The 27329-nt window shown below is 40.6% G+C and overlaps 1 protein-coding gene across 5 annotated transcripts; it reads left to right on the top strand.

The window, feature by feature from the left end:
* Positions 1 to 1824: 1824 nt before the first annotated feature.
* On the top strand, positions 1825 to 27034 carry FAM168B (family with sequence similarity 168 member B). Of its 5 annotated transcripts, none has more exons than XM_030495805.1 (7): positions 1825 to 2061; positions 8921 to 9001; positions 12829 to 12912; positions 17698 to 17840; positions 18942 to 19119; positions 20362 to 20490; positions 21884 to 27034. In XM_030495805.1, exons 2-6 carry the CDS (start codon positions 8932 to 8934, stop codon positions 20472 to 20474), a joined length of 588 nt encoding a protein of 195 aa, XP_030351665.1. In that variant the 5' UTR covers positions 1825 to 2061; positions 8921 to 8931; the 3' UTR covers positions 20475 to 20490; positions 21884 to 27034. The 5 variants fall into 5 exon arrangements, with proteins under 5 accessions (XP_030351665.1, XP_030351667.1, XP_030351666.1 ...); XM_030495807.1 differs by lacking the exon at positions 1825 to 2061 and adding an exon at positions 2257 to 2589; XM_030495806.1 differs by lacking the exon at positions 1825 to 2061 and adding an exon at positions 2455 to 2583.
* The last annotated feature ends 295 nt before the right edge of the window (positions 27035 to 27329 follow it).

The following is a 27329-nucleotide window of genomic DNA, read 5'->3' as shown; positions in this document are numbered from 1 at the left end:
TTGCACAAACCAGACAGCGGTTGGTTTATGTATGTGCTGCCAGTATGTGAGTTCAGATTGCTGCTTTGTCATCTCTTTGGTATCAGAGTTTTGTTCTGGCTGGAGTATTTCCCACCATGGTATATGGTATGACACCATGAGACAAGTTTCAACTTAGAATTTAGGCACAGTTTGCAGAATGCTATCTAACATAAATAGTAATACCCTACAGTTTTTAATACGAATGCATGGTGGGGTAACAGAACGGGGTGTTAAAGGTGTTGCATATCCCTAAGAAAGGGGAATTTTAGTGAAACTAGTTACCTGAATTTCTTAGGTGCCCTCTAATACCAGGTAAGCCTGTGGACATCAGGCCCATTTGTGTGGGCTGTATATTACTCAGGGCTCAACCTGTTGCACTGGAGGAACAGTGGATGTGGCACCTTTTATTGTCATCCCTTTGGGATATAGGGAGTTGTTGGTCCATGGACAACATTCGTGTCTCCAGACTGGCAGTTTGTTAGAGCAGCAGGGCTGCTGCTCAGGATGCCCCTGCAGTGTGTGATCACCAGTTCCCACCTGGGACACGGTGCTTGGCTGTTTGCCTCCTGCCCGTTATGGTTTGCTTGGTACTGATGTCAGTATCACTGTCTCCAGTAACATGCTGGCTTGTGCATTCATGTGCAACCTGGGACCAATTAATAATGTATTTGCTGTCACACTGGCTGTCCACTCCATGGTAGCATTAGTCAGGGTGCCTGTCAGGAACACCTCTGAGCCAATGGCAGGGTTTGTACAGAGCTTTCTGGACAAATCCTCTCTGTTCAGGCTGCCTTGGGATGCTCATGGTTGTTTCCCCAACAGTTGTTGAACAGTGATAAGCACTGTCTTTACCACAAGCACGTGCAGATTCATGTGTCATTATTTTAAGGACCAGCAATATAAATTTTGCGTGGCTGTCACTCTAGCTTCCTCTGTAGTTCAATCCTGTCCACAGTCTCCAGGCAAAACTCACCTGCCATATAGTGCTGCTGTCCCATCTTTGGCAGATACTTGGTGCTTTATCAAAAGGTGCTTTATCAAAAGGTTAATTCTAGATTTTTAAAGATGAGAAGTCTGAGTGTTTTAGCATCAAATTGTGACCTTGCTGGGTCTGGTTAGACCTAAGAGTTGCAAGGTTAGCTTCCACCCATCTTCTGGAGGATGGAGAGTTACTTAGAAAGCTCCCTGACCTAAAATCATGAGATGTTTTAAGCTTGCCCTCCTCATCTGTTTCAGTTTTGCGCCAAGCTCAGCACAGATTTATAGACCTTTCATGGCTTTGCCTGCTCTGGGCACACAAAAACTATTGAAAAACTAAATATTTCCATTATTTTATTGCATTCACGGAGGTGCCTCACTTTGCTACCGGCACTCCTGGAGGTGCCGTTTGAACCATCTTTCCCTGTCCTCCCAAGTTTCACTTTAGGCAGATCTTCAACTTCTCCGTGCTGCCGCCCGCCTGTTTTCCCGGCGCAGTTCGGTTTGGGTTTGAGTCGGTGTGCCCGGTACACTGGACTGTGCGGGTTCAGGCTCCCCGGCGGGGCGGGCTCACTGCGCACACACCGCTCCGTGCGGGCCCCGTGCGGGATCGGCAGCGGCGGGAACAGCGGCCAAGCCCAGGGAGGGAGGGAGGGAGAGAGGGGTAACCGCGGCCGGAATGGCGGCGGGGAGGCGGGGTCACGCACTGCGCGGGGGTGGGGGGGGGGGGCGGAGGGGGGCACAGCCGCGGGGGTTTCCGTGCACGTGACGGCGGCTTCCGCCCCCCTCCGCGGCTAAGTGCGCGCGGCCCCGTCCCCCGCGGAAGTGACGTCAGCCGCGGGGTCGGTGCGCAGTCGTTGGGTGCGGCCGGGCGCGGAGCAGCCGGAGTCGTGTGGCGGCCACTGCCCCCCGCCCTGCCCCCGCACGGCCCCGCCCCGCGCCGCCTCCCGCACCGCCTCCCGCACCCGCGCACGTACGGACGCACGCACGCACAGACGCGCAGACGCACGCAGCGAGACAGCCAGCGACGGCCGGGCCGCCACCACGAAGCGCCGCAGCCCGGTGAGTGCGAAGCGTCGAGGCCTGCCGCGGGTGGTGCCGGCGGCTGAGGCCGCTCCTCCCGCCCCGCCGCGCCGTTATGTAAGGGAGCCCCGCGCCCGCCGCCTGTCTCCGCGGCCTGCGCCGCCGGCCTCTGGGGCGGGCCGCGCCGCTCCGCAGCTCCCCCTTCGCCATCCGGGCGACCCCTCCTCGGGAGGCGGCGGCGCCATCCCGGTCCCGGTGCGGGCCGCAGCGCCGGCGCTGTGGCGCGGACAGCGCTACGGGTGATACCGGGCAGAGCGCTGCGGCCCGGCCGGCACTGCGCGGCGCTCTCCGCCAGGCGGGGCAGCGGTAACCTTCAGCGCCGGCCGGGGCCCGAGGGCTCTCCGTAACAGGTGTTGGGAATGGCCTTTTAGCGGCGGCAGGTGACGGGCTCGTCGCGCAGAGGGCCGGCTTGCTGCGGCACCGGTGTTGGCAGGGCCCGCGGGACCCCTGCGTTTGTCCCCTTCTGCGTTCTGTTGTTGCCGGGAGCTCGGGTTACCTCTGGAGCAGGTTAGTTTTGGATGCACGGCACATCTTTGATGCTGGTTTATTGATGAAGGTTGGAGATTGTCCAGTCGGTAACTTAGTAAAAATCCAGTATAGCGTCATGAGGAGCCGGTTGGTTGGATTTTCAAATAAATAGCATCACTAAGCTTCAGTTGCATGCAAAAGGCTGTATGTGGCTTGCACGCTGTATCTTTACCTTTAGATCTGTGAACTGGAGGAAGGTGAAAAATTTTAGCCGTCTGTAGCTTCTAGGAAGAGTTGTGAGACAAAAAGAAAAGGCCTGGTGCAAACTGTGCTTTCAGCACTTTTCTGGAAGGTTTGGAGCCAAACCATAAACACCAGCTAAATGATGAAATCTGTGCTCTAAAAAACGTGAAAAGTTATCTTTTAAGTAAGGGGAGGTGTACAGCTCTCAGCACAACAAGAGCTGGGCTTAATTTGTCCTTAAATGTCCAGTAAGAGTGTGCATGTTACCTGACTTGCCGAGGCTTTGTCTGCTGTAATGTGATTTTATTGTAAGGTGTCTAGTTGTTAGTGTCGTAAAACTTCTATGCTCTTATAATGTGTGCTTCCCAACCTGTATGTTTGGGGCATACTTTAACTTTCAGATTAGAAAGTAGGAGGAGTAAAGAGGCTTTTGGAGATTCTATCTCGATTTGGGACTTGTGGCAGCATCATATTATTTCAGAGAGGCATGTGGAATAAAGTGAAAAAGAACTTAAAGAAAAAATGCTTTGTGGGATAAAAGTTTACTAGGCAGCAGAGCTTCAGGATTTAACTAAAAAGTTGTAAATATGATTCCTTCATGTAGATGCTTTTACTCTTTCAATTTGATTCCCTTCTCACCCCCCTCCCCCCTTCTCATAGCTCATTAACTTCCCCAAAATTTGGCTTCTAAAATTCTTACTGTGAGGAACTGGCAGTTGTGCTGAACTACTCCACTTCTCTGATATAAGAAAGTACATGATCTCAAAGTTATGCAGGAAATGCAAGGACTGGAGCTGGCAACTTCTATACCCTTGTGCAGTAGCAACAAGAGGACTGTAGGTTTTGAGAAATGCTGGGCAGTTTGTTTAATCTTTCCATAGGTAGTAGGTTTCTTGAAGAAAAAAGGTTTGGTGGTGATTGTGTTTTGGAAAAGCAGAACAATGCCACTAATGTACAAATGAAGTTGGTTCACAAGCGGATAGTAAGTTTTTGGTATGGGTTTTTCTTCACGTGAATGACTTCTAGAACTAAGTCTGAGTTTTTAATGTATAATCATATTGCATCTGTCCTCCCTGATACTGGGTACAAGTCATATTGGTGTTACCATGTATATATTTCAACACAAAACCGTATAATAGCAAAGTACTAGTAGGATAGGCTTGCAGATGGGAATTGTATTAATTGGAAAGGATTAAAAACTCTAAACTGCATTATTTCTTTGTAGTCCTAAAAAAAAAAAATTGCATGTGCACAAAATGTAGCAGGTGATTGCTGGTGTCTCATTCTTTCTTTTGTAACAAGAATGTCTTGCACCTGGAGCAGGGGAGGAAGACTGGCATGTGAATGATGTTTCCAGCTTTGTATCTTACTTAATGGGTTAACTTAGGGTAAAGTTGTTAATAGTCCTTTTCCAGGCTGTGATACTGCCACTACCCAGTCCTGCTGCCTTCCTTGCATTGGAACTGCTGCTGTCTTAGACACTCGGTGATGTGTCCCAGCTATCTCAAGCTGGTAGGAAGAAAACATGGCAACTCTGCCGAAAAAACTCCAGCAAAACCCAGAATTCTGCCAAGTGACTTAGCTGATCTAACTTCCTGAGGGGTTGGAGTGCCACTGCTGTCCCAGCCCAGGGAGTGCGATTGCTTGCTGGAAGCATGGCAGTTGTGAGTGAGCATTGATTCCAGCTGGCTTCAATCAGGGACTGCCATAAACCCATGCCCCATTTTGAACAAGAGTAATGCTTGCTTCCTGGTAAAGCTCTGTGACCTTTTTGAGAATGAGTGGAAGAAATGAAATACATACTACATGCAAATACCAGTGCAGCATGGGATGTGTAGTCTTAGACTTTATGAAGTCTTGAATGCCTACTGATATAAGTGTTCCCCCCCCCTTTTTAAAAGGTAATCATGACAAAAGTGCCTGTTATTTGGCCTGGGATTTGCATCAAATGGCCTATTTTGGTGGTTGATGCTTTAACAGAATGTAATGCAACCGAGACTTTAATCATTGTCAGTTATTTGAAGAGCTGAAGTGTCCAGAACTATTTTCTTTGTTACTTAGCAGTGGAAATTACTTTTTTTACATTACAAACTACTAGGTATTTAGGAATTCTGTTTTGCTTCTACTAAGCTTTGACTTAGTAAAATTATTAAGATGGTAATTAACTTTTTAAAGGAACTCTATGTAAGTGGAAACTGGGTCATTTGCATGGTAGCATATGGCATTCTAAAAGTATTTGAAGATGGATAAATGTTAAATACTATAATGACTTAGTATGAGTCTACTTAAGTTCCAAGAACAAAAGCATTAGTGGACCACAGCAGTGTGTTTCAGGCAAGGTGCTTGGTGATTCTTCCCTGACTGTTGTGATAGAGTTGACATAATGTGAGCACAAAGTGGCATTCAGTAGACCTTGTTCTGGTAGTGTTTCTGCACAACTTTGAAAATAAATAGTAAGTAAATATATGTTACGAAGGAACGTGCAATTTGTTTTACAGTATTTGCGTTGATCTATGGGGGTTTTTTGCATGTACCTCTGCAAAATGATTTCTAAAAGCAGATTTTGGCAGAAGTGTGCTCATTCTGAGTGTTGTGAGAAAAGCTGTATGCAAGAGTATCTGAGTCGTAGAGCTTCAGTATTAGCAGTGGTGGGCCTTTGTGCTCAGCTTCATGAAGCATGGATTTAAGAGGAGGATGAATGTCCTCTTATCTGTACCAAGATGAGGTTTAACAGGTTTGATCAAAACTGAGTTTGATTGTTTGGCTTTGGCAAGAATGAAGGGTGAAGCATTTGTGCTTCCCAAGCATGCTTTAATCGCAGCATCTTTAATAAGCATGATTACCTTCATTTCAGCTGAAAGAATTACTTGACTGTAATTTATATACAGTTGACTCTGTGCAATTTATATACACATGATGCACAGTAGACACTTATTTACATATACATTAACATGAGAGTGCTTTGGAGGGGATGCCAACAGAAAGGTTGAAAGCCATGATTCTTTGGGTTTGCTTTATACCTGTTTCCTTAGCGTTTGATGTGGACTTTAAGCGTTACAGGGAAGTGGACTGCAAGGTTCCAAATTTCAATATCATAGATGCCCTTCCAAGTAAAATTATGGTAAGAGCGGGATGGTTGTAACCACTGGGTAATACTGTATAATTACAGTTATGCATGTTTGGTCCTTCAGAGAAGACCTGAAAATAATTATTTTTAATTAGAAATTATCCGAAGTCTTGTCTGCGTTACAAAAGCTGTAAGCACTTTTTGTAGGCTGGTGGCTCTCTCCACTAGAGTGTGAAGCAGAAGTGGTGAAGGTACATTACTGTTCAACCAAAGTTGAATTAATGGGGGCGTGTGTGTATGTGCACACAAATTTCAAAGTACAGATGCAATTGAAGTGGAAGTTGACATTGTTTCCAGTAAGAGGCAGCTTCCGGGCTCCCAGTGTCAAAGGGTTTTTTCCCCTAACTTAAGTGGAATTCCTTTCTCTTGATCTGTGCTTTCTATCAAGTATGATGAGCTGTCTGACCTTTTCTATGAATTTTATGTACCTTTTCAGCTTTGTATGGCTTCTGTTCAGAATATACATCCTTTGTGTTCTTCTGCAGTTATTGATTACTAATACTTCTAATAGTTTGGTGTTTTAATATTATTTTACCCAAATATTTGTAGAATGCTCTTGCTGGTTTTTCAGTCCTCTTTCTTTCTTCTCATTGCCATTCAGAATGGTGAGAGGGTTACAGGGTCTTCTTTCCTCCTGATTGCTGTAGAGACTGCAGAGAGGAGCAGCATATTTGTAGGGATGTGGGGCTGTGGGAGAGTGCTGTTTCTGTTTGAGTGGAAGGGTTTATCCGCCTCCCATGAGACATACATGCTCCATAGCTTCATACCCCGCAACTCAGAAATGCTGAGACTGAAGTGAAGCTTGAACCTCTTAAAGGTTTTGTAAGTTTGGAGGCAAAATCAACATTGAAAGAGGAGTTGCAAATGAGAAGGAAATGCAGGGAGATATTAAGGGAACAGGCTGAAAGTTTTCAAGTAAATAAGAATCCTTATTTAGAGAGGATGCCCAGAAGAAAGTATGGGAATAAAGAACAGTCTTTTTACAGTGAAATGCTAGACCAGCAAAACATGCCTGTTGATCATGGCAGAGCACAGTTAATGCTACTAAAACTCCACAGGGCTTCAGTGGAAAATAATGCTTTATGCTTGCAGACAAACAGTTTGCTGCAGAATGTTTCCAAAGAGATTTGTGTAAAACTGCTTTTTTTGATGTTGGTCAGGTGCTTAAAAGACGCTGATCTTCATACTAAGCAATGAGTATGGCAGGTTTTTTTTTAACTTGTTCTTATTGGAGTCTGATATGTAAGCAAGTATGAAGCTGGAAAAAAGAAAAGCAATTCTATTAAGTTAATATTATTGCTAAGTGTGTATGTGAAAGAGAAACTGGTGAATCCTGTAGTTCTCTTACATTGAGTGTTTTGTGAAAGATGATAAACTTTCTGACAGCACTTATTTCTGATTTCCTAATTTTGCACAAATTTTTCCTTTGCTTCTGGAGTGTACTAGGTGCTGCTAAAACTCTTGGTACAGAGCTGTTTTTAGTGTTACTTTAAAAAGCAAACTACTTATGCTTTATACAGTCATTTAACACAGGTTTATCAGTGTAGCTATACTGAGAAAGTTAACTCAGATTCCTGCCATAATGTATTCTGTAACTAAAGTAGTGCATGCTTAATTACAACTTTTTTTTGCTTCATAAACTTTATTTACAAAACTCTGTTAAACTGTGTTCAATTGTTTAATACGCTCTTCCTTTAAGCAAGAGAGCATCTCAAGATGTAGAAGAGGAAATGACTCAAGTATCAGATGTTAACAGTTAATAAGAAAGCCTGGTTTCATAGCATGCCCTCCTGTCTTGCTGTCGGAGGCTATTTGTAGTGGAAAATGGGCCCTTGTAGGAAGAGAAGTGGGAAATCATAGAATCGTAAGGGTTGGAAAGGACCTTAAGATCATCTAGTTCCACCCCCCCTGCCATGAGCAGGGACACCTTGCCCTAAACCACGTGGCTCAAGGCTCTGTCCAACCTGGCCTTGAACACCGCCAGGGATGGAGCATCCACAACCTCCGTGGGCAACCCATTCCAGTGCTTCACCACCCTCACTGTAAAGAACTTCTTCCTTATCTCTAATCTAAACTTCCCCTCTTTAAGTTTGAAGCCAATAAATCTGTCAGTATATGCAGCAAATGAAATTATTAAAGATATTTGGATAAAATATCGAGGTTTTTTCTAAAATATTCCCTTCCAAGAGGCACATGCCAGGCTTGCTTGTGAGCTGTGATGCAGTGATATATATTCCTAGAAGTACATAGAGAAGCATCTTCAGTGCCATTTTATTATCCTTGGCATTTACATACCAGATCCTTTCTAAAACCAAAGGTTTCATTTTATTCCTGCCAGTGATGCTTTTTGGTGTGTGAATACGTAATTCAGAAATGACTGGACGCAACTGTCAGCTTGTCACAGGCTCTGAAGAACTTAGCAACAAGTAAAAAAACACATAGCTGTGAGCTAGTCATCTAATACAGAAGGTCTTCTGCCTCTTACTTCTGTAATACTTGGTCTGTTGATGGTTGATTAATTTAGTGCTGGTAAAGGGCTGGAGTTCCAGGCTTGAAATGCCAGTATTTGCATCTCTTGGCTAGATGCTTCAGGAAAGAAACGGGAAGACCACCATTCAAGATTGATGGATGGTAGGTGGATGAGTGGTTGATAGATGACATGGGAGGGAAGTCCAGTGCATAGGAACTCCTGCAGCAGATTATGGATTTGCACACCATGGGGAACTCCTAGGGATGGAAATATGCTCTGCAACAGGGGATGTTTAATTCCTGAGACATTCTCTAGCAGATGAAAGGCTGTGATGCTTTGAAGCTTATTTCTCCAGTGACTCTCCCTTGCTTGTAGCTATAGTTTTAATGTTGATGAGTAGTGGAATTACTGCTTTTTCCCGTGTTACTTTTTCTCCCAATATCCCATTTTCAGTTCCATTTTAGTTGCTGAGATTTTAGGCTTTCTCTATACTTGAGTAAACACTTCTTTCTTTTTTCCCCCCAATTCAGTTACTGAAATCATGAATCCTGTGTATAGCCCTGGATCTTCTGGGGTTCCCTATGCAAATGCCAAAGGAATTGGTTATCCAGGTAAGTAACTGGCTTTTAATGAGCTTCATTTACAATGGTCTTTGTTTGTAATCAAGAAAAATACTCATTTATGAATGACTTCATGTATGATAATCAGTTTTGGGATGGGGGAAGGTGTTTAAATTTAAAAAGTGGCATTTGAAGAGTGATGTTACTTGTTCTCTTATATTTCTAACTTCAGTATCTCTTCCAAAGCAGCTTATTTTAGGAGCTCTAATAATTACGCCCTGCAAGAAGAGGAGTCAGTCTATTTTTGCTGCTAGTTGGCTGGTGCTGTTAACCTTTCTATCCTCTAATTCTTGTTCACGCTATCTGTTTTATGACTGCCCAAAGCATAGCTTCAATGGTGTGACCAAGAAAACAGCCCAGAAATGTTTTAGAAACAGAAATATCTTTCTTGCTTTGTTTGCTTCTTACTTTGATTCAAGTTCTTACCAGAATATTTTTGCCTCACCTCCTGATGTGTGTATGAGCAGGCTTCACTTCTGGTGTCCCCGTAGTTCAATTCAGAACTTTGCAGGAAGGCTGAAGAGAAGGGCTGTGCACCTCTGAGGTGTTGCAAGCAGTATGTCTTGAATGCAGTCTTTTTTTCCCTGATGTCTGCAGGGTAAGGGAATTAGTCCATCCTGGGAGAGGCTGGAGGGTCTTTCGGCTCAGATTTTATGTATCATAACCAAGTAACCCTGTAGCTTTTACAGGAGGCTGTTTTACGATTCAGTTGGTGTCTTTGGGAGCTAGAAATCGCTCTGCACCATTCCTGTTTATATTCTTTGTAGCTGTACTGTATTTTCCTACTGGTATCTACAGGTTTAAATTTGTTTTTCAGCTTAGGTCCTTGAGTTCCTATTTTCCTGTTCCAATTTTTTTTGTTCAGACTTCAAAATACTGGGGCATATTCTTTACTTGATTGTGTCAAACCTTTTAATTCTCAGTTTCGCTTTTCAGATACTTGTTATTTTTTTCCTCACCTAGTGTACTTTTCTGGATTTCAGCATTTATAAGGGGAAAACAAATTGTGTTGCAGTGTTTTTAAGTCTCTTGAATGGCTGAAATGGTGCAGAAAAAAAGCTGATGCTATGTAACCTTTACTTATATGGACTACAGTAACTTTATAATAAGGCAAGCAGCAGTGTTTTACTAATTAATACCACTCACAGTACAGTTATGTCTATATTCATAAGTGCTTTTTCAGGGCTTTCTTTTGCTTTAGAAAAATTACTATTTTTTGCTTTAGAAAAAATACTATTATTAAAATATAACTATTATCTCTTCATTTTCTAAACACAGATTTATATTAGCCAGGGTTTCATTTGTACTTAAAATCATTTACACATTGCATTGAAGCTCTTGTTTATACTAAACTGTTACCTTAATTTAATTAAGAAGTTATACTCTCATAGATTCATAAATAGTGGTTTAAATAACATTACAGTTCCTAGTCTTCTACTCTGTTATATGTATTAGACTACATACTGAGTTATGTAAGTACTATATATTTGCCAATCTTCACTTGCTTGTAAATTAGCATAACTAAAATACATGGAATTGAAGTAGAATTGTATAGAAGTGTCTTAAATGTCATAATACAAGTTGATCACTTGGAATTCATCCTTTCAGCAGTCAGTCAGTTTGCACAAATGTGACCCTTAAATTCGACTTAGTTATAGAATCAATGTTTGGGTTGGAAGGAACCTTAAAGCTTATGTAGTTCCAACCCCCTGCCACGGGCAGGGGCGCCTTCCACTAGAGCAGGTTGCTCCAAGCCCCTGTGTCCAACCTGGCCTTGAACACTGCCAGGGATGGGGCAGCCACAGCTTCTCTGGGCACCCTGTGCCAGCGCCTCAGCACCCTCACAGGGAAGAACTTCTGCCTAATGTCTAATCTAAATCTCCCACATCTCTGTCAGTTTAAAGCCATTCCCCCTTGTCCTGTCCCTACAGGCCCTTGTCAACAGCCCCTCTCCAGATTTCTTGTCAGCCTCTTTAGGCACTGGACCTGCTCTGAGGTCTCCCTGGACATCTTCTTCTTCAGGCTGAACAAGCCCAGCTCTCTCAGCCTGTGTTTATAGGAGAAGTGCTCCAGCCCTCTGATGACAGATAGTTGGCAGAGCTGCCTGGTTCAGGCTTAAAGGTTGTGGGATAAATTTGTTCTCTAAAATAAAAAGTAGACCTGCATTTTAAGATTTAAAAAAAACCCCAACAGAACCAAAACAGACCTGTTGCATGACTGTAGTCGAGTCTGCTTTCTTTGCCTCTCCTGATTTAAAAGCTATGGATTCTCTATTCAGAATCATTGAATTTACACGGGTTGCATGGTAATAGAAAGTAATGAACATCACTGGGTGGAATGTATTATTTAAAGGCACTGTGTTTCTAAAGCTGTTGAATATTTAATAGCTGTTTATATTATACTACACCTATTTGAGACTGTTGGGTGGGTTTACAGTAGCAAGGAATCACTATCCAAATGTTCATCCATATGGGTGCAAGTTTTGAGTGGAAGTTAAAGCTGCTGCTTGTCATAGTTATATTTTTCACAAAGGACTTGTTTCTTGAGCAGCTCTGTGGTGGAGCTGAACCTGTGAAGAAAGAATAAAGGACTGAAAATGTATATAATGTTCCAGATGTGTAGTCAGTTTGAGTAAGGTATAAAGCTGTTCACTAGCAGCTTGTGAATTTGAAAACTTGAGAGCTATTTAAACTCTGAAAAGTTGTTATGAATCGGATTTAGAAGCTTTGATTTGGAAGCTTAATGCTTTTCTTAGTCTTATCCATGCTGACCACCTAATCATAGTGCCAAGTGTATGTCACTTGATACGTTTAGAGTGCTTTACAAAACTAGGTTAGCATGTATAGTCTTGAGTTAAGGAATTTTTATCATTAGAAGTAATTGCTGAGGACTCTGGTATTCAAAACAAAATAGAAACACTGCAAATTTAAATAGCAGTTTAAAACTAGCAGCTTTAAGCCTGTCAGTGAATGTGCAAATAGTAATTGCCTTTTATTTGGAGAAGTTGAAATCTTTATATGTTGATAACAAAATGTGGTAGTAACTCTGTCTTCCTAAATACAGTCATTATTTGGTTTTACAGTTTGGAATAATACAAATAAGTTCCTGGGAAAACTAATAGCCATGATTAATTCAGAAGTGTCACTTACTACAATCTGAATAAACTGTGTAATTTCCAAGTAACTGTGGCTTTTGCTAATGCTGGTTTTTGCCGTATGTTGGAGGCCAGTATATCATGATGTTAGTTCAGCCACAGTTGTCATTGTATTCTGGTGTAGAAGTGTTCACCTGTCATTTTGCCAATACCTTGTTTGGTGCCTGAGAGTAATAACAAATCTATGTCAAATGCAGCAAGCATTTTGGTCTACTCATGATTGCTTTGTACTCTCTACTTGGGGTTTGTCTGATCTAGAGAGTCAAATTCACTCTGACTTTCAGGAATTTTTTTCTGTGGAAAAGTCCCTTTAGATAAATATTTTATGTACATTAGGTCTTAAAACTCGAGGGGAGGACAGTTGGATAGTTACACAAGACTTTGTTGTCCAACTAACTTAAGAATTACTTGTCTAACTTTGAAATTTATTGAAACAGGGATGTAGGGAGAATGGCATTTGTGACTCCTTAGCTATTCATTTCATCTAGCATTCTGTTTCAGGTGGCTTGGGAGGAGCCCAGTGTTTCAGTTGAGGAGGTGAGATTGAAAGCCATCTGTCAGCTTATCTCAGTTAAAAGATGTAAAGCAAGAATCTTAGAAAGTAAAGTCTGGTTAGACCGTGCAGTCAGCCTAGAAAATAACTTCAGCGTGTTCTTTCTTCTAGCTGGCTTCCCCATGGGCTATGCAGCGGCTGCTCCTGCCTATTCCCCTAATATGTATCCTGGAGCAAATCCTACCTTCCAAACAGGTATGTGTAATAGGTATGTCAAAGCACTAACATAAAGCTTAGAAGTTGTTAGAACCAAGAATGAGGAAGAGCTGTAGGGGCTTACAATAACACTTATGCTGTGGGATAAGTTTTACATTCCTTTGAATATGACTCATAAAGAATCATCTGATAAATGGAGTATAATCTTGTCTTAAATCATACTGCTTTCACCTTCGGAGAAGGGAAAAGCTGAGGTTTTAGCTGTTGTTTTTGTATTTCAGGCTGACACTTGACAATTGTGTTTCCCTTCACTGCTGCCTTTGTCATTCTGCTTGCTTTGTGTCCTACTGGTTGTTTCCAGATCCCTGTTTTTCCTTCTGTGTGTCGCCTTCAAAATTGTTCTGTCATCCTATTTTTAAATCATATCTTTCAAAGTTGAGCCTGCTGCCTTCTTTCTGCCCTTAAAATTGTCTTGCATGAACCAACCATCTGGAAAGCCTGGTTGCTGGTTAAAACAGTTTTGTCCATAGTGGATACTGGGGGAGGATTTAGGGAACTGCACTTGCATGCTTTTCATTTGAGAGAGGCAATGTGATGAGCCTAGGAAAAGAGAGATGGAAAAACAGGCAGAAGAGAAACCAAACAATGACAATATAAGCATCAGAAAAATCATGCAAATTAATTCGTGGCTCCTGGACTGGCATCAACATCAGAATTTTGGGGTTATTGACCATGGGTCAGTTTACATGGCACCAGGCCTGCTGGCAGCAGATGGGGTACGCCTGTCCCAAAGCAGGGGAAAAAGGATCCTAGCCCAGGAGCTAGCAGGGCTCATAGAGAGGGCTTTAAACTAGGTTCGAAGGGGAAGGAAATAACACCAGGCTTGCTAGAAATGAGCCGGGGGTAGCATGGCACCGTCTGAGGCCAGATCCATAGGGCAACTTAAATGCATCAATGCCAACAAACAGGAGGAGCTGAAAGCCAGTGTGTAGCAGGGAAGTCATGACATAGTTGTCATCACAAAAACATGGTGGAACAATTTGCATGATTGGAATGCTGCAATGGATGGCTACAGGCTCTTCAGAAGGGACAGGCAGGGAAAGAGTGGGGTTACGCTGTATGTCAGGGAGTGCATTGACTTTCTTGAGCTCAGTGTTGTGAGTAAGAAGGCTGAATGCAGGTGAAGATCAGGGGGAAGGGCAACCAAGCAGATACCCTGGTTGGAGTCTGTTCTAGACCACCTAACCAGAATGAAGCTACAGATGAAGTGTTCTTCAACTGTGAGAAGTTTCACAATCACTTGCCCTTGTTCTCATAGGGGACTTTAACCTACCAGATGTCTGCTGGAAGTACAATACAGCAGAAAAGAAACAGTCTGGGAGGTTCTTGGAGGGTGTGGAAGATAACTTCCTAACCATGTAGATGAGGCCCATAGTGACATGGTTTAGTAGTGGACTTGGCAGTGCTGGGGTAGTGGTAGGACTTGATCTTGAAGGTCTTTTCTAAACTGGTTGATTCTGTGTGAAAGCAGTCACCAAAGTTGTTTTCATTTAGTTCTGCTTTTGCTAATAGAAGATGATTTTGTTGTGCTGATGCTTGAAACTAAAGAGAAACTGGCAGCATTTAATTTCCCCTTAACATGCATCTGATAGAACCATATTCTCCTTAGTTCTTTTGCGTACTAAGGAATTCCTTACATTGCTTAGTTAGTATAGGTCTTGGCCATCTGCAGAACTCCCTTGGGTGTATTATGCCAGTTTGTTGGGGTTTTTTGTTGGTGGTGTTTTGTTGTGGTTTTTTGTTGCACATAACCAAATTTGTCCCTGAATGCCCATGCGTAACTTAGGGCATAGGAAAGGATGCCGCTTGAAACTGCAAAACTTATGTTGTGGATGCCTCCTTGCAGTATTGAAGTTCAGTGTTTGTACCATAGGGCATGTCATGAACTACCAGGAGTCTTGTCAAAGGGTGTGGCGGCAAATACTGAGGCAAGAGAGGAAGTCATGTAAAATGCTTGCCTGCAAGAACCTGTTAAAAGTGCGTAGCTGTGTGGCTTTCCTTGGAACTCTGAAGTATTCTACTTGGTACACCCTGTGTCTCTGTTCAGCTTGCTAATTAGAGGCATAGCAAGTGCAGAACTGATTTGGGCTTGTCTTTGTTCTTTAATTTAAGGGAGGGAAATGAATGGATATTTCAAGTTCCAGTAATTAAAATAAGAAAATCATTTGTCTAGGGTACTGCCTCTGTGTAAGTATGATATCTGTGGGAATCAGCTTGCATTTGCACTGGGTTGCTTCAGAATTTTCTTGAGAGTGATGCTCAAGAAAGGGCAGTTCCCATCAGGGGTGTAACTCTTAGCATGGGAATCAAAACCCTACGTGGGCTTTTATCATCAGCTTGTTTTTATCCAGTTAATTGGGGTTTTCGTCCGTGTCAGTTGTGTCATAGTAGGTTATGGTTTCTGGGAAGGATTCTTTGCCTCGTTAGACTCAATTCTGTTTTAAGATTAGTTTGCACTGGTTAGTTTTGGAATATATCTCATGCTACATAGCAAGGTTAGAGATTTACGATTGTGTGAAAAAGGAATAAAGGTGTAGAGAAGCCATATACCATCTTCAAATGTCCTTAATTTTTTTTTAAAGGTAGTGCTATTAGAGCCTATTGCCATTGATTAGAAACTAAGCTTTTATTTTACAACTAACGATAGCTTTAATTTTTAGCTACTCTTTAAGCTATGAACTAAAGTTTGAAATGTCCAGATCTTCTCATTCAGGCAGATAACAACTTCAAGTACTTTGTAAATTCACATCACGAAGGAGTACTTGAATGTGCTGTGATACTGCTGTTCAGAAAGGGCACCTCTTTACAAGTATATTTCTTAAATTTCTGTGGTTTTTGAATAGCCATGTTATTTACTTTTAAGGTTTTTGCTCCTTATAAGGGAGACAAAAGTTAAATGGGAAGGCAGAATAGTTCTTGTACAGATGTGCCGCTTTGCAAGGATGAAAGTTTAATTGCCTGTGCAGCTCTATCACTTTTAGAATGAGAGGGGGCTTGAATGAGGACATAGTTGTAGTTCAGTTGTGATGCTTTGTGTTCAGCATTTTGTAGCTGAGTTTTTCAATGCTAACAACACCCCATACTAGAAATAGAAGTTACTTTCTCAGCATGCTCTGTTTGTGAAATGCTTAGGATCTCTAAAAGCAAGAGTTCAGAGTAAGTGCTGTGGTAGCTTTCTTGAGTGTCTCTAAAGGTGATAGATACCATGAAAAAACCCAAACCCCATAGTAAACCTATTTCTTTGTGAGCGTAACAATTTTCTGTGTGAAGGGTGGAATGAAATTGGAAAGAATCTCAGACTTCTGCAAAAAGCATGAAGGTCATCTCTCATGCTGTCTGCACAGACTGATCTTTCACAACACAAATGCCAGTGTTCTCTCTGCTCTGTGGCTTCGTAACTGTTCTCTGTATTGAAGTCAGCACATTCTAGACAGTTTCTGAAGTCAATCTTTTCTCAATTCTGACAGTCTCATTTTTTTTCTATAATTACCAAGTATTTTTAGTTGCTTATGTTGCCGTAGTACTAGTTTGTATGATTCCAACTAAATAGAAATCATACCTGTGGATGTTGTTTCCTAGAGTGATAAACCTGTGTGAGACCCAAGATCTTTTCAGTGTAGCACAGGCTAGGGCCTTGATGCTTTCCCCAGGGTAGGTCATCCCTTTGATTAAGTACCCTAAATGTCATTACTGGTGGATGCTGCTGCAGAGGTATTTCTATTGCCACTCTGGCCTTTAAGCCATAGTATAATCTTGGGAGTGTAGTGTGCAGCAGCAGTGGTGCTTCTCATATATCTCTTCCATGCCTTGTGAAGCTCTTGTTCTGTTATCTTGAGACTGACTGATGGGGGCTGGAGAAACTATGGAAGAACTGTCTTTAGGCACGGTGAGCCAGCAGTTGCTATTTATCCTTGTAAAAATCAGAACAGTTCCCAGCATCTACACAGCAGACTGATTCTGTGGGCCTTGTAATAGGAATGCAGAATTCTTTCTGATGGCTCCTGAGATCTCACTGTAATGTCTAAAATAATTCTTAAGTGATGATTAAGGGAATGTGTACGTAAACAGTACACAAAAAGAAGATTTAAAGATATTAAAGTACCTTCAAAGTCTTAATTTGCAGTTGTGATGAACTCTACAGTGCTTGTGTTTTAGAGGTATGACCTTTCATATTTATTTTAGCCAGTTCAGAAGATGCCAGAAAACAAATATGAATAAATAAATGTAAGTTAAAGTAGAGGCTGCAGATTGTGTCTGTCTGTTCTTTGGAAATCCATCTTGAGCTCTTTACATGATTCCTGACTTTTGAAATTGCTATTCTGTGCTGTATCATCTTCTACAGAAGGTAACTGCAGGTTAGTTAACCATTACTGTGTTTCGCCAGGACATTTTGAGGTGCATTGAGAACTGGGCTGATATTAAGCTGTGCCAACTCCTCCTATGTAGGAATACTGGTTACTATGCCAAATATGAATATTTAATGATATGGCTACAAAAATCCAAATCCGCTTTTTTAATCCCATATCCATAGATTTGAAAAGCAAGTTGTGCAAAAATAGAGTTAACTGTCAATGCTTAGTTGTCACAGTCAAGTGTATTACGTAAATAATAGAACTTTTGCTTAGATATTGAGACTAGCCCACTGAGTATTCACATGAAGATGAAGGAATTTGGAAATTAAGAAAATTGTTATCCCTGACTTCAGAAGGCAGTGCACTGACACTTATTTTTCATGTTTTTAATGCAGATTTACCTTTGTTTCAGGTTATACACCAGGAACCCCATATAAAGTATCTTGTTCACCCACTAGCGGAGCAGTGCCACCGTATTCGTCATCACCGAATCCCTATCAGACTGCTGTGTACCCAGTTCGAAGTGCCTATCCACAGCAGAATCCATATGCACAGGTGAATGAACAAAACCAAAAACCTGTCTTGTCTGGATGGTATTTTGTTTACCTTGTTAATATCTGTTTGAACTCTAAATTGTACATCACATTTATTTCTTCATGGATGGTGAAGAACACCATCCCGTTACACATTTACACACACCCCGTAAATCACTACTACGAAGTCTTACTGTATGCACTATTACACAGTCTTGCATGACAGTTGCTCTGTACTTTACTGATCATGTGTTCAGCCTTTGAAATGACATTAGATTCAGTAGCTTTAAAAAAATGTGTGCTGGATGCTCTAACTACCACATTCTGATTTTGTTTTGTCAAAAACTGTCATAAGCTTATATTGATGTGTTTTTTTAGGAAGCCTCAGTTGCGATTCAGGGAGTTACCAAGTCTCATCCTAGGCAAACTGTTGAAAACTAGTAGGGTAGAATTAAGACATTTCAGTGAGCTTGATATTTTGGAAAAGCTGGCCCTCTTTTTGCATAGAGGAAACTTACCTGGCATGTACACAGTAGCTAAAGGGAATTAATAAGCACATATCAAGGTTTATCCAATATCTTCAATGTGCATGGATTTGTCAGAAACATTTGGTTCTTTAATTAAAAGCAGCTGAATAAAAAGTTGTGAAAGAGAGAAGTTCAGTCATGGATTAATACATGAAAAGGTAGGAAACAAAGAGAACGAATGACGAACAAGTCCATGTTGTTGATGGTACAGTCAGTGTTGGGGTTTTACAAAGGTCCCTGCTTTGAATGTTATCCGAAATGCCTTGAAAAGGGGCTAAATGTTTAAAAAGTTAGCCAGTGAAACACAATAGTTGAAATGAATGTTTTGGTTTCTGCTCTCTAAATATATTGTATCTTTAGAATAATGCTTTTATGACACAATCGAGATCATCAAGTCGAGCTGTTTCCCCAGCAATACCAAGTCCACCACTAAACCATGTCACTAAGGGCCTCGTCTACACGGGTTTTGAACACTGCCAGGGACAGTGATTCCTCCGCTGCCCTGTGCAGCCTGTTCCAATGCCTGATTATGAAAGAAGACACCATTTATCTTCCCCACTGTAATTACTTAATTTACTTTCTTTTTTCTTCAACAGCAAGGCACTTACTACACACAGCCTTTATATGCAGCACCACCCCACGTAATTCACCACACCACGGTTGTGCAGCCTAATGGCATGCCAGCAACTATGTATCCTGCTCCAATTCCACCACCAAGAGGAAACGGTGTGACTATGGGGATGGTGGCTGGGACTACTATGGCAATGTCAGCAGGTATGTGAATTTACAACCCTTATGTTTCCTTGATTCAAACCGTCCTTTCAGTTCATGGCAGAACACAGCTGTGTTACCAAAGTGTGATGCCAGAGGTGTACTTGGCAGAATCATAAAATCCTTTAGATTAGAAGGAACTTCTGGAGGTCATGTAGTCCAGGGTCTTCAAATTGGGTCCAGCTAGATCAGGTTGTGTGCTTGTTCAGTGGAATTTGGATCATCTTAGAGATACCACATCCTTTTTCAGATATTAGTTTTACAGTAAAATAGATTTTATTTATATCTGTATGGAATTTCACTTATTCTTGCATCCATTGTTTCTCATCCTTCCAGTGTCAAGAGTCTGACTTCCTCCTCTCAATACATTTCTCTATGCCTAATTGAAAACAACAACCTCTTAAGACTGAGGAAAATGCAGTGTTTTCAGTCTACTCCTCATATCACTGACATTCTTTGTGTGTTGAGATATAACATTTTATGTGTTTGCACTCCCTGCAGGTCTTCTGTGTCATTAGCAGTGGTTAGGGATGCCTGCTTCCTAATGCCACACTCTTTTAGTTTTTTGAGAAAGTGTTGTTTAACCAATAACCTAGGCTCATCTAGGAGTGTTTACTGAGGGGGTGTCATGCTATATTACTCAGTGGGTGTTAACTCACGAGGAAATGTTCATATTTTTTAATTTGAGGAATCTCAAAACTAGAGAACCTGTGTGTCACAAACTGAGCTAACATTGGAGTTTTGTATGCTGGCAAGCTTATCCCAGCTGTTTGTTACTAGTTCTGCAATGTGCTATGGAGTAAGGCTATTTAAAGATCCTGCTATCTCAGCCTATTTGTTTCTGAAGCCCCTTAGTCTGTAAAAACCTATCCATAATAACACGAACAAGAACACATTTATTCTGATTTATCAGTCAAGTTACTTCTACCATCAGATATTTTTATGGCATGTAAAGCCTGCTATGGGGAAAAGTTTTGCAGTGAATAATGCTTATGTTGCAGGGTTTCTGTTAGAGCTATTTTTGAGTAATGAATATCTTTGTGTGCATTGGACTTAACATCAAAACGATCCACTTGCATAAATGTTTGAAGGAAGATGGGGGCTGGAGTGCAAAATGATACTGGTAATTTTAAATTGGAAGATGAGCAAGCTCTAATTGTTTTTAAAACTAACTCTTCCTTCCCCTTTATTTTTTCTTTGTATTAGTGTTTATGGTTACTGAAAAAAATATTCTCTTCATCCTAGGTACTTTGTTGACAACTCATTCCCCAACTCCAGTAGCCCCTCATCCAGTTACTATGCCCACGTATCGGGCTCCGGGAACACCAACCTATAGTTATGTGCCCCCACAGTGGTGATCATCTGGCAGTCAGCGTAAGTTACTGATTTAGATTGAAAGCAGTTAATCTTTGCTATAAATGCCAGCACTGCAGGTTCTTTCGGGGAGATATTTTCAGAAGGTAAGCAGTCTGGGGTACTTCTGCACTATTCTAATGGAGTAAGAACACACAGAAACTACTGCGTGTATAACAGCTGTTCCCTGTAAGGGAGAGAAGCCTACCGGGACTTCTTCAGTGGTCTGTATCTTCAGAAGTCATGAATCATTTTCATGGTTAACTGTTGAATGTGAAAGAATGAGCCCTCAAGTTTTCCTTATTAAAATACATCTGGGACTAAATGTATTCAGTATTTTGGATTCATTGGTAATTGTTGAATTCAGAAGTACTGTGATTCCTGGATGAAGCAATGCACGTAGATTTGGAGTCTTATTTTTGAGGGGCTAAATATGTAGGCAGGGTAAGTGTTTTGCCTTGCTCCGAGGCCGAATCTTTCTCACAAACTGCTAAAACAAATATACAACCTTGAGTTAATTATATATATTCACTCTGTTTCAGGTAAGTATCAGTTCATGCTTCTTGCAGTCATGGAAAAAAATTTTCTAGTGTGGGTTACCATGCTAGGGGTTTCATGAAAAGGAGTTAATTTTGAAGTCTCCTGTAATGTGGGATAGATTTTGGGGGTGTAATGTGTCAAACTGACAAAGCCTAATATTTTAGGGGTCCTCACTTCTGTTTCTAGTTTTGTTTTGGGTTTTTTGTTGTGGTTTGTTGTTGTTGTTGTATTTCGTGTTGGTGTGTTTTAGCATAGATTGAGAGTGGCTTCCTTTGAAATAAGGACTTGTCAGACCAAATGAACTTGAAATTTTCACTTTGAGTCCATTTAGCTTATGATGAAGTTAACTTTGTTTTAACTCTGAATTTATGTTTCAGTAGTTAGGAGTCCAGAGTTCTGGACTGCAGGTGATTGTATTCCCTTTGAGTTAGTAATGCGACAGCCATTTCTTATGTTGCTGTGATATTACTTATCAATTGCAAACCTGAAATGTTTCAGTTGCATAATATGACACTCTTGGATGAAATAATGTGAGTATAAGAAGTGAGAGTTTTGCTGTGACTAAACTTATGACTGCTGATAATGAAACTTAGTGTAAAATGCATTTTAAATATTGCAGCTTCAACTGAAGACTGCAGTGATGACAGCTGAAATAGAGATGATGGGAGAAAATTAGTGTAGTGAATTCTTAAACTAGAAGCTTACAGATTTCAGTTGACTGGATAAGTGCTAGGGTAGCATTATTAACATCTGTTGTATGTGCATTATCAATACAGTGCATGCAATATTAGAATGTTGTTCCACACTGAAAATAGTATTTCACATAATTGAGAATGTTTCCTACTTTCCCCCTCCCTCCCCCCTCTTAACATAGGTTTGAAGATGGGAGATATGCAATCAAGAAATTGAGGTTTAAAAGTTGGTGCTGAAGCCCTCATGCCTCCAACCAGGACTTTCCTTCTGAATGCTTTCAACACTTGGCTAAACACTACTAATTCCTGATCACTGAAGATTTTCCAGTGCTGCATATCTTACATCTTGGAACTCCAGCAGTTAGTCTTAAAGCAAATCCTGTTTTGTGGACTGTCTTGCAATTTTTTAGCTAATTATAAAGATAAAAAGGGAGTATAAATTTATTCTGATCCATATCTAGTTGAATGCATGTTAAAACACAAAAACAAAGCTTGCTCAATCTACCTGCAGTGACTGATGCAAAAACCATCATATGCAAATCCAAAGGAACCGAAAAGTATTTTACAACTTGTATCACTAATGCACTGTTGTAATATATGCAGGGTCTTAAGAGGTAGAATCATGAGTTTCTTTATAGAATACCTAATATACATTAGATAAGTGCATCAGCCTTTTTCAGGTTGATGGAGTTGCCAGTTTAAAAGGGGCATATTTTTATTTAAGTGATGTATTCTTTTCAAATTCAACTACTAAATTGGAGTGACTGGAAAATTAGTCAGACAAGCTGTAGAAATCCCGCACACAGTTAGTTTACTTCATACCTTTTCATTTTCATTGTATGGATTCAGTGTTATACAGATGTTCTTAAGGATCAGAATGAAATGACAAAGGTAATGCTGTGTGTGCCAGTAAATAAAGCAAACTTCCTTGAGGCAAAACTGGTTCTTAGGAATAGTAGGGGGTGATGTCACCTGCATAATGAATTGCATGTCCTGGGGAGATATATATCCAGTACTATCTTTCATATGTTGCGAGATGTGTCAAAGTGAGACTGCCACACAGACTGATAGAAAAACACTTTCTTTTAGTTCTCAGTTCAGGAAATCCATGCTGTTTTTCGTAAAGAATGTTGTAGTCAGTTGAAAATGTATGTGCAGTTGATCCAGCTTGCTTTCCGGAAACTTAAGAAATGTTAGGGCTTTCTACAACAAACAGGAGTTCAGCTGCATGTTATTCTGAGGAAAGCTTGTGTGCCTGATGAGTATGTTAAAGGGGAACAAATCATTTTAACACAATTTCCTTATTAGCTACTTGCAGTAAGGACTATGGCTATGCTGTAGTAGGGCTGCCAGAATAGTGAAGTTTCAAATAGTTGTTCTCTTTTTTTCTTTTTTCCTTTTTTTTTTTTTTTTTAATTTTTCCTGAAAATATTTGTATTTGAAGTGGGAGTTACTTGTTGGTTACAGCATTTTGATGTGTTTTCTTAGTATTTTCTTTTTTTACTTCCTAAATTGCACTTGGAAGCATGTGAAATAAGACTTGACTGCAGATTAGCATTTCATTGCAATGAGTCATTTGTGATATTCTTTCTTGCAACTTCAATTTTTAAAAGTACCTCAAAGCAAATGCTGTGGGATAAAGGGCTAGCCTTAGAACCCATTTGTATACCAAAATTGCTACGGGGGAGATTTTAAATTTTTAAATTTGAATATTGCACATTTAAAATCAAGGGTTTTCTTAAACCTACTTGACTTTACGATTCCAGAAAGATGCGATTTACTTTTTTTGGATGCATTCTGCCTGCAATAAATAACGCAGTAAATGGTTATAAAATGTTGTTCCCTTTTAATCGTTTACACAGAGGTGTGTCAGGCTGTGTTGTTCTTGTAGGTTAACTTCCATTCAGAAGTCAGTTTTTTTTAAAGTTGTATATCTAGTTACGCTTTGTTTTGGGGTGTTCTGCTCCTATACAGATTTGGCAGCTACTTCAGGGTAGCATCAGTGCTGACTTAATGCTGCCATTCCAGTACTCTGCCCTGGTGGGAGGCTTACGTACCTTCACGACCTGTTGGTAGTTAAAGCCTTCAGTAATTTTATTTTATAGTAAGCACTCTCCATATTTTGTACTTCCTTTTTTTTTTTTGTTGTTGTTTAATAAAGTTTAGGTTTATTTTGCATGAATCACTGTCAGTGAACGGCCCCCTTATTTCTAATGCCTTGAACATAACTGCGTTGTTGGAATAAGTACTTTAAACCTTACTCATGAGCACTTACTGCTGCTTAGGGATTTCCATATGTTTTTATGTGGAGCAGAAAATTGCCCCAGACAAACTTAATTGAATCTGTACTGCTTCATTCAAGTCTGTTTAACAATTCCATTTGTGAAGTAGATTTGCAGCTTTGATTAGTCAGGTGTGCCAGAGAGTACAGTGAACATTAATACAGGCCATTTGTCCATTTTAGCTAGTAGAGAGTGACATTTTGTTGTCTTAGCATGACTTGTAAAAAGAGCTGAGGTATGAAACCGTGCTATATTGGGGAGAAGCTATAAAGAACAAGCTCAAAGCTTTGCTGTCTCCTGTCTCATCACCCATTAAACTAAAGCTTTGAAAATAGGAGAGAACTTTCATGAATGCTGCAATAGATAAATAGTTAAGGAATGAATATAACTTCCTATGTATTCGCTCTAACTTCAGATTCCTATATGTCATCTTGGAAATGGTCTCTGTGTAATATTCCATAACATTTAGGCAGTCTCACTTACTTGAGCACTTTTATTTCTAAGTTGCATTATGGGATTCATCCACGAGAGGGAAACTGTACCTTTTTTAAAAGGTACCACACCTCCCAGTTTTGATTATAATCTACTGGGAGGGTTGATATGGAAAGTAACCAAAAGCACAGTGCAGGGGGACGGGGGGGGAATACGTGTATATATAACTATCTTAATGGTATTTTGTTGCAAATAGTAGAAAGCATGGATAGAAAACTGCAGCGGGGGAAACTGTACATCATTAAATAGGCGTTTACACAGTGAGGGTCTTATGAAACATTCTCTCCTGCTTTTTATATAACATTCCCTATTTAGAATTCCTTTATAAATAAATACGCAGTATGTGTTTGCACTAGAGCTCCTCAGCAAAAGAAAAGAGCTAGTGCCATAGAGACATTTCAGATCAAGCTTCTCTTAAAAAAAAAAAAAAAAAAAAAAAAAAAAACTACAAAAAAACCTTTTATGGCAGCTTTATATGATTAAACAAATAAAAGTACTACTTTAAACCTGGAACTGAAAATAACTGTTGCAGCAATAACAAAGAGAAGTCTGAGAAAGTTTTGGGTTGGTTGTTTTTGGTTTGGTTTTTTTTTTTAATTCCAATTTTAGGTGTTGAATTTAGATAAAGTATTTTTTAAAAACTGAGGTATTCCCTATGTCAGTAAGAACCGATTAAAATGTCTTTTACATGTAGCAGCAGCAAAAAATGGCTCGTAATTGGCACCAAAACCATGTAGCCCTAGTCGGTGGTGTGGTGGTTATTAATGAAACACAAGGAAGGAAAACAGAGAAGCTACTACTAGACCTTGTTTATGCTTGTTGTAACCATCTCCTGTTTGAAGTTTTTAGGAGACACACAAGGAATGCTGTTCAAGAAAGCTTCGTTTTGAGTGTACTATGCAAGTTAAATGCTTAGATGCAGTGGTAGATGAAGAAAATCCTTTCTTTTAGCTGAAGTCCTTCCTTGTATTGCTTCATCCACTGAAAAACAAAAAAAATCCCAAACCGCCACCCGTAAGTACCACCATGTCTTAGTGTTGTCTGAGAATAGTTCATGGTACAGTTGTATACCAGGGTACTCAACATTGACTACTCTTTACAGAGCATTCTGGCTTCACTGCTGCTTGGGTAGTGAGGCCACTTAAGATACCTGAGCAAGAGATGGTCAGAACTGACCTGGAATCATCCCCCAGTGCTTAAGCACAGTATTATACACCATTCACCTGGGTTTAGAACGTAATTTTGATTGAACAGGTAAGCACAGCAATCTGATACCACCACTTAACTATAGGCTTAAACTCCTGCCAGAGTGTAGTAAATGTCATGTATGTGAAATCTCTCATCTTAGGAGCATGAACAATAGTGTTGCTTCAGCTGGAACCTGGGGAAAGAGGACAGATGCTGTGGTTGTTGAATGGTTGGTCGCAGTTGCCCGGGATGTGGTTTGTGCAGTAGTCAGTAGGAAATAGGCGTGATCCATATCCCGCCTTCTCCAGCAGGTGTCACTGGCCGACCTTGGCATGTGCGGAGAGTCACACGCAATCCATTAATCCTCCTGTCGAAGTGTTTGTGAATACCTCTCGTTATCAAGTGTCAGCTTTCTAATCTGTATTTTATCTACTCTAAGCTTCCTGCACAGACCCTTAGATTTGAGGAGGTAGAATGCCAGTTAACAGGAACAACTGCAGCAAAGCTAAGATAGTTTTATGGATCAAGCTTTGCCAAGAATCTAGTTCATTCTGAGATCTCTAAAGTAGTGAGGACTCTTTTAGCAGGCTGTGTACACCTCTGGGGGGGTGTTGAGAGAAAATGAGGTGTGGTGGTGTAGACAGAAGAGAGGGAAGAAGGAATAGCGCTTATCTGGGGACAAGGAAACCTTTTCTTGGGTGGGTTGGATATAACACTGAAACACCTGAATTCCACAGGTAGTAAGGGTCCATTCCTGATTTAAAAGAAAATACTCAGTGATTTATGGGCTCTGAAGTTTCAACATCCAGAAAGTGAACGTGACTTTTCTAAACTGTTGTGACTTTTGGGCACTTAGCAGGCAAACTGGGAAAGCTTTTTTAGCTGGCTGCTGTACAGACTTGTTTTAAGTAGAATGGATTTGTTAGTGGGATTTTTTTTAGTTGTAATGCTATTATTGGCTGCCCTCCTATCTAAGATTTGAAAAAGTGAGTGCATGCAATGGAAGTACAAGAGGCCCCAGTAATAGTTCTCCATGTTTGTTATGAAATAGACACAGGTTTCCTTTTTATGACTTTTTTTAAAACTGTCTTAGGAACAGTTGTATTGGTACTTTTTTAAGTTTAGGTCAATGTTGTCTTCCAGAATAAGTTTTAAGGCATCACTCACTTCTGCATTAAACTATTGCATCAACACAAAGAGTGGAGATTCCATTCTGAGCCAGTTCAATTGTGAAAATTCATACTTTTTTATTTTTTATGCAATTCAATGAGTAGATGAGCTCAGATTTAAATTCTTAAAAGCACGTTTATTGTAACAAGAATTGTTATGTATTAATACTTCAGTTTTCAATAAAGATTGACTTGTGTTGCTTATTGTGGTTTTTTTCCTACTGTCTTTGGTGACATCCTTTTAGAAAAGATTCTGTTGCTGGATAGCAGTCTGGTATGTTTAAACTCCTTAAGCTAATGAAGTCTGGTGGCTGATTAAAGCAGAACAAAACATCTAAATTGCTTAAGTGACTTTTCTCAGTAACATTTCTTAATGGCTAACAAAACACAGTAGTAAAAGGCTTCTCAATGAGGGGTAAGCTGCCCTGCCTGAGAGTATGGTAAAGATGGTGCAACCCTGCCTCATTCCCTTTTGAGGTAGTTCCTAGGGTTTGAGG

Source organism: Strigops habroptila, chromosome 8, assembly GCF_004027225.2.
Source record: "Strigops habroptila isolate Jane chromosome 8, bStrHab1.2.pri, whole genome shotgun sequence".
Classification (NCBI taxonomy): domain Eukaryota; kingdom Metazoa; phylum Chordata; class Aves; order Psittaciformes; family Psittacidae; genus Strigops; species Strigops habroptila.
The sequence above is the reverse complement of the archived record's forward strand: the minus strand, read 5'-3'. Positions and strand labels throughout refer to the sequence as shown.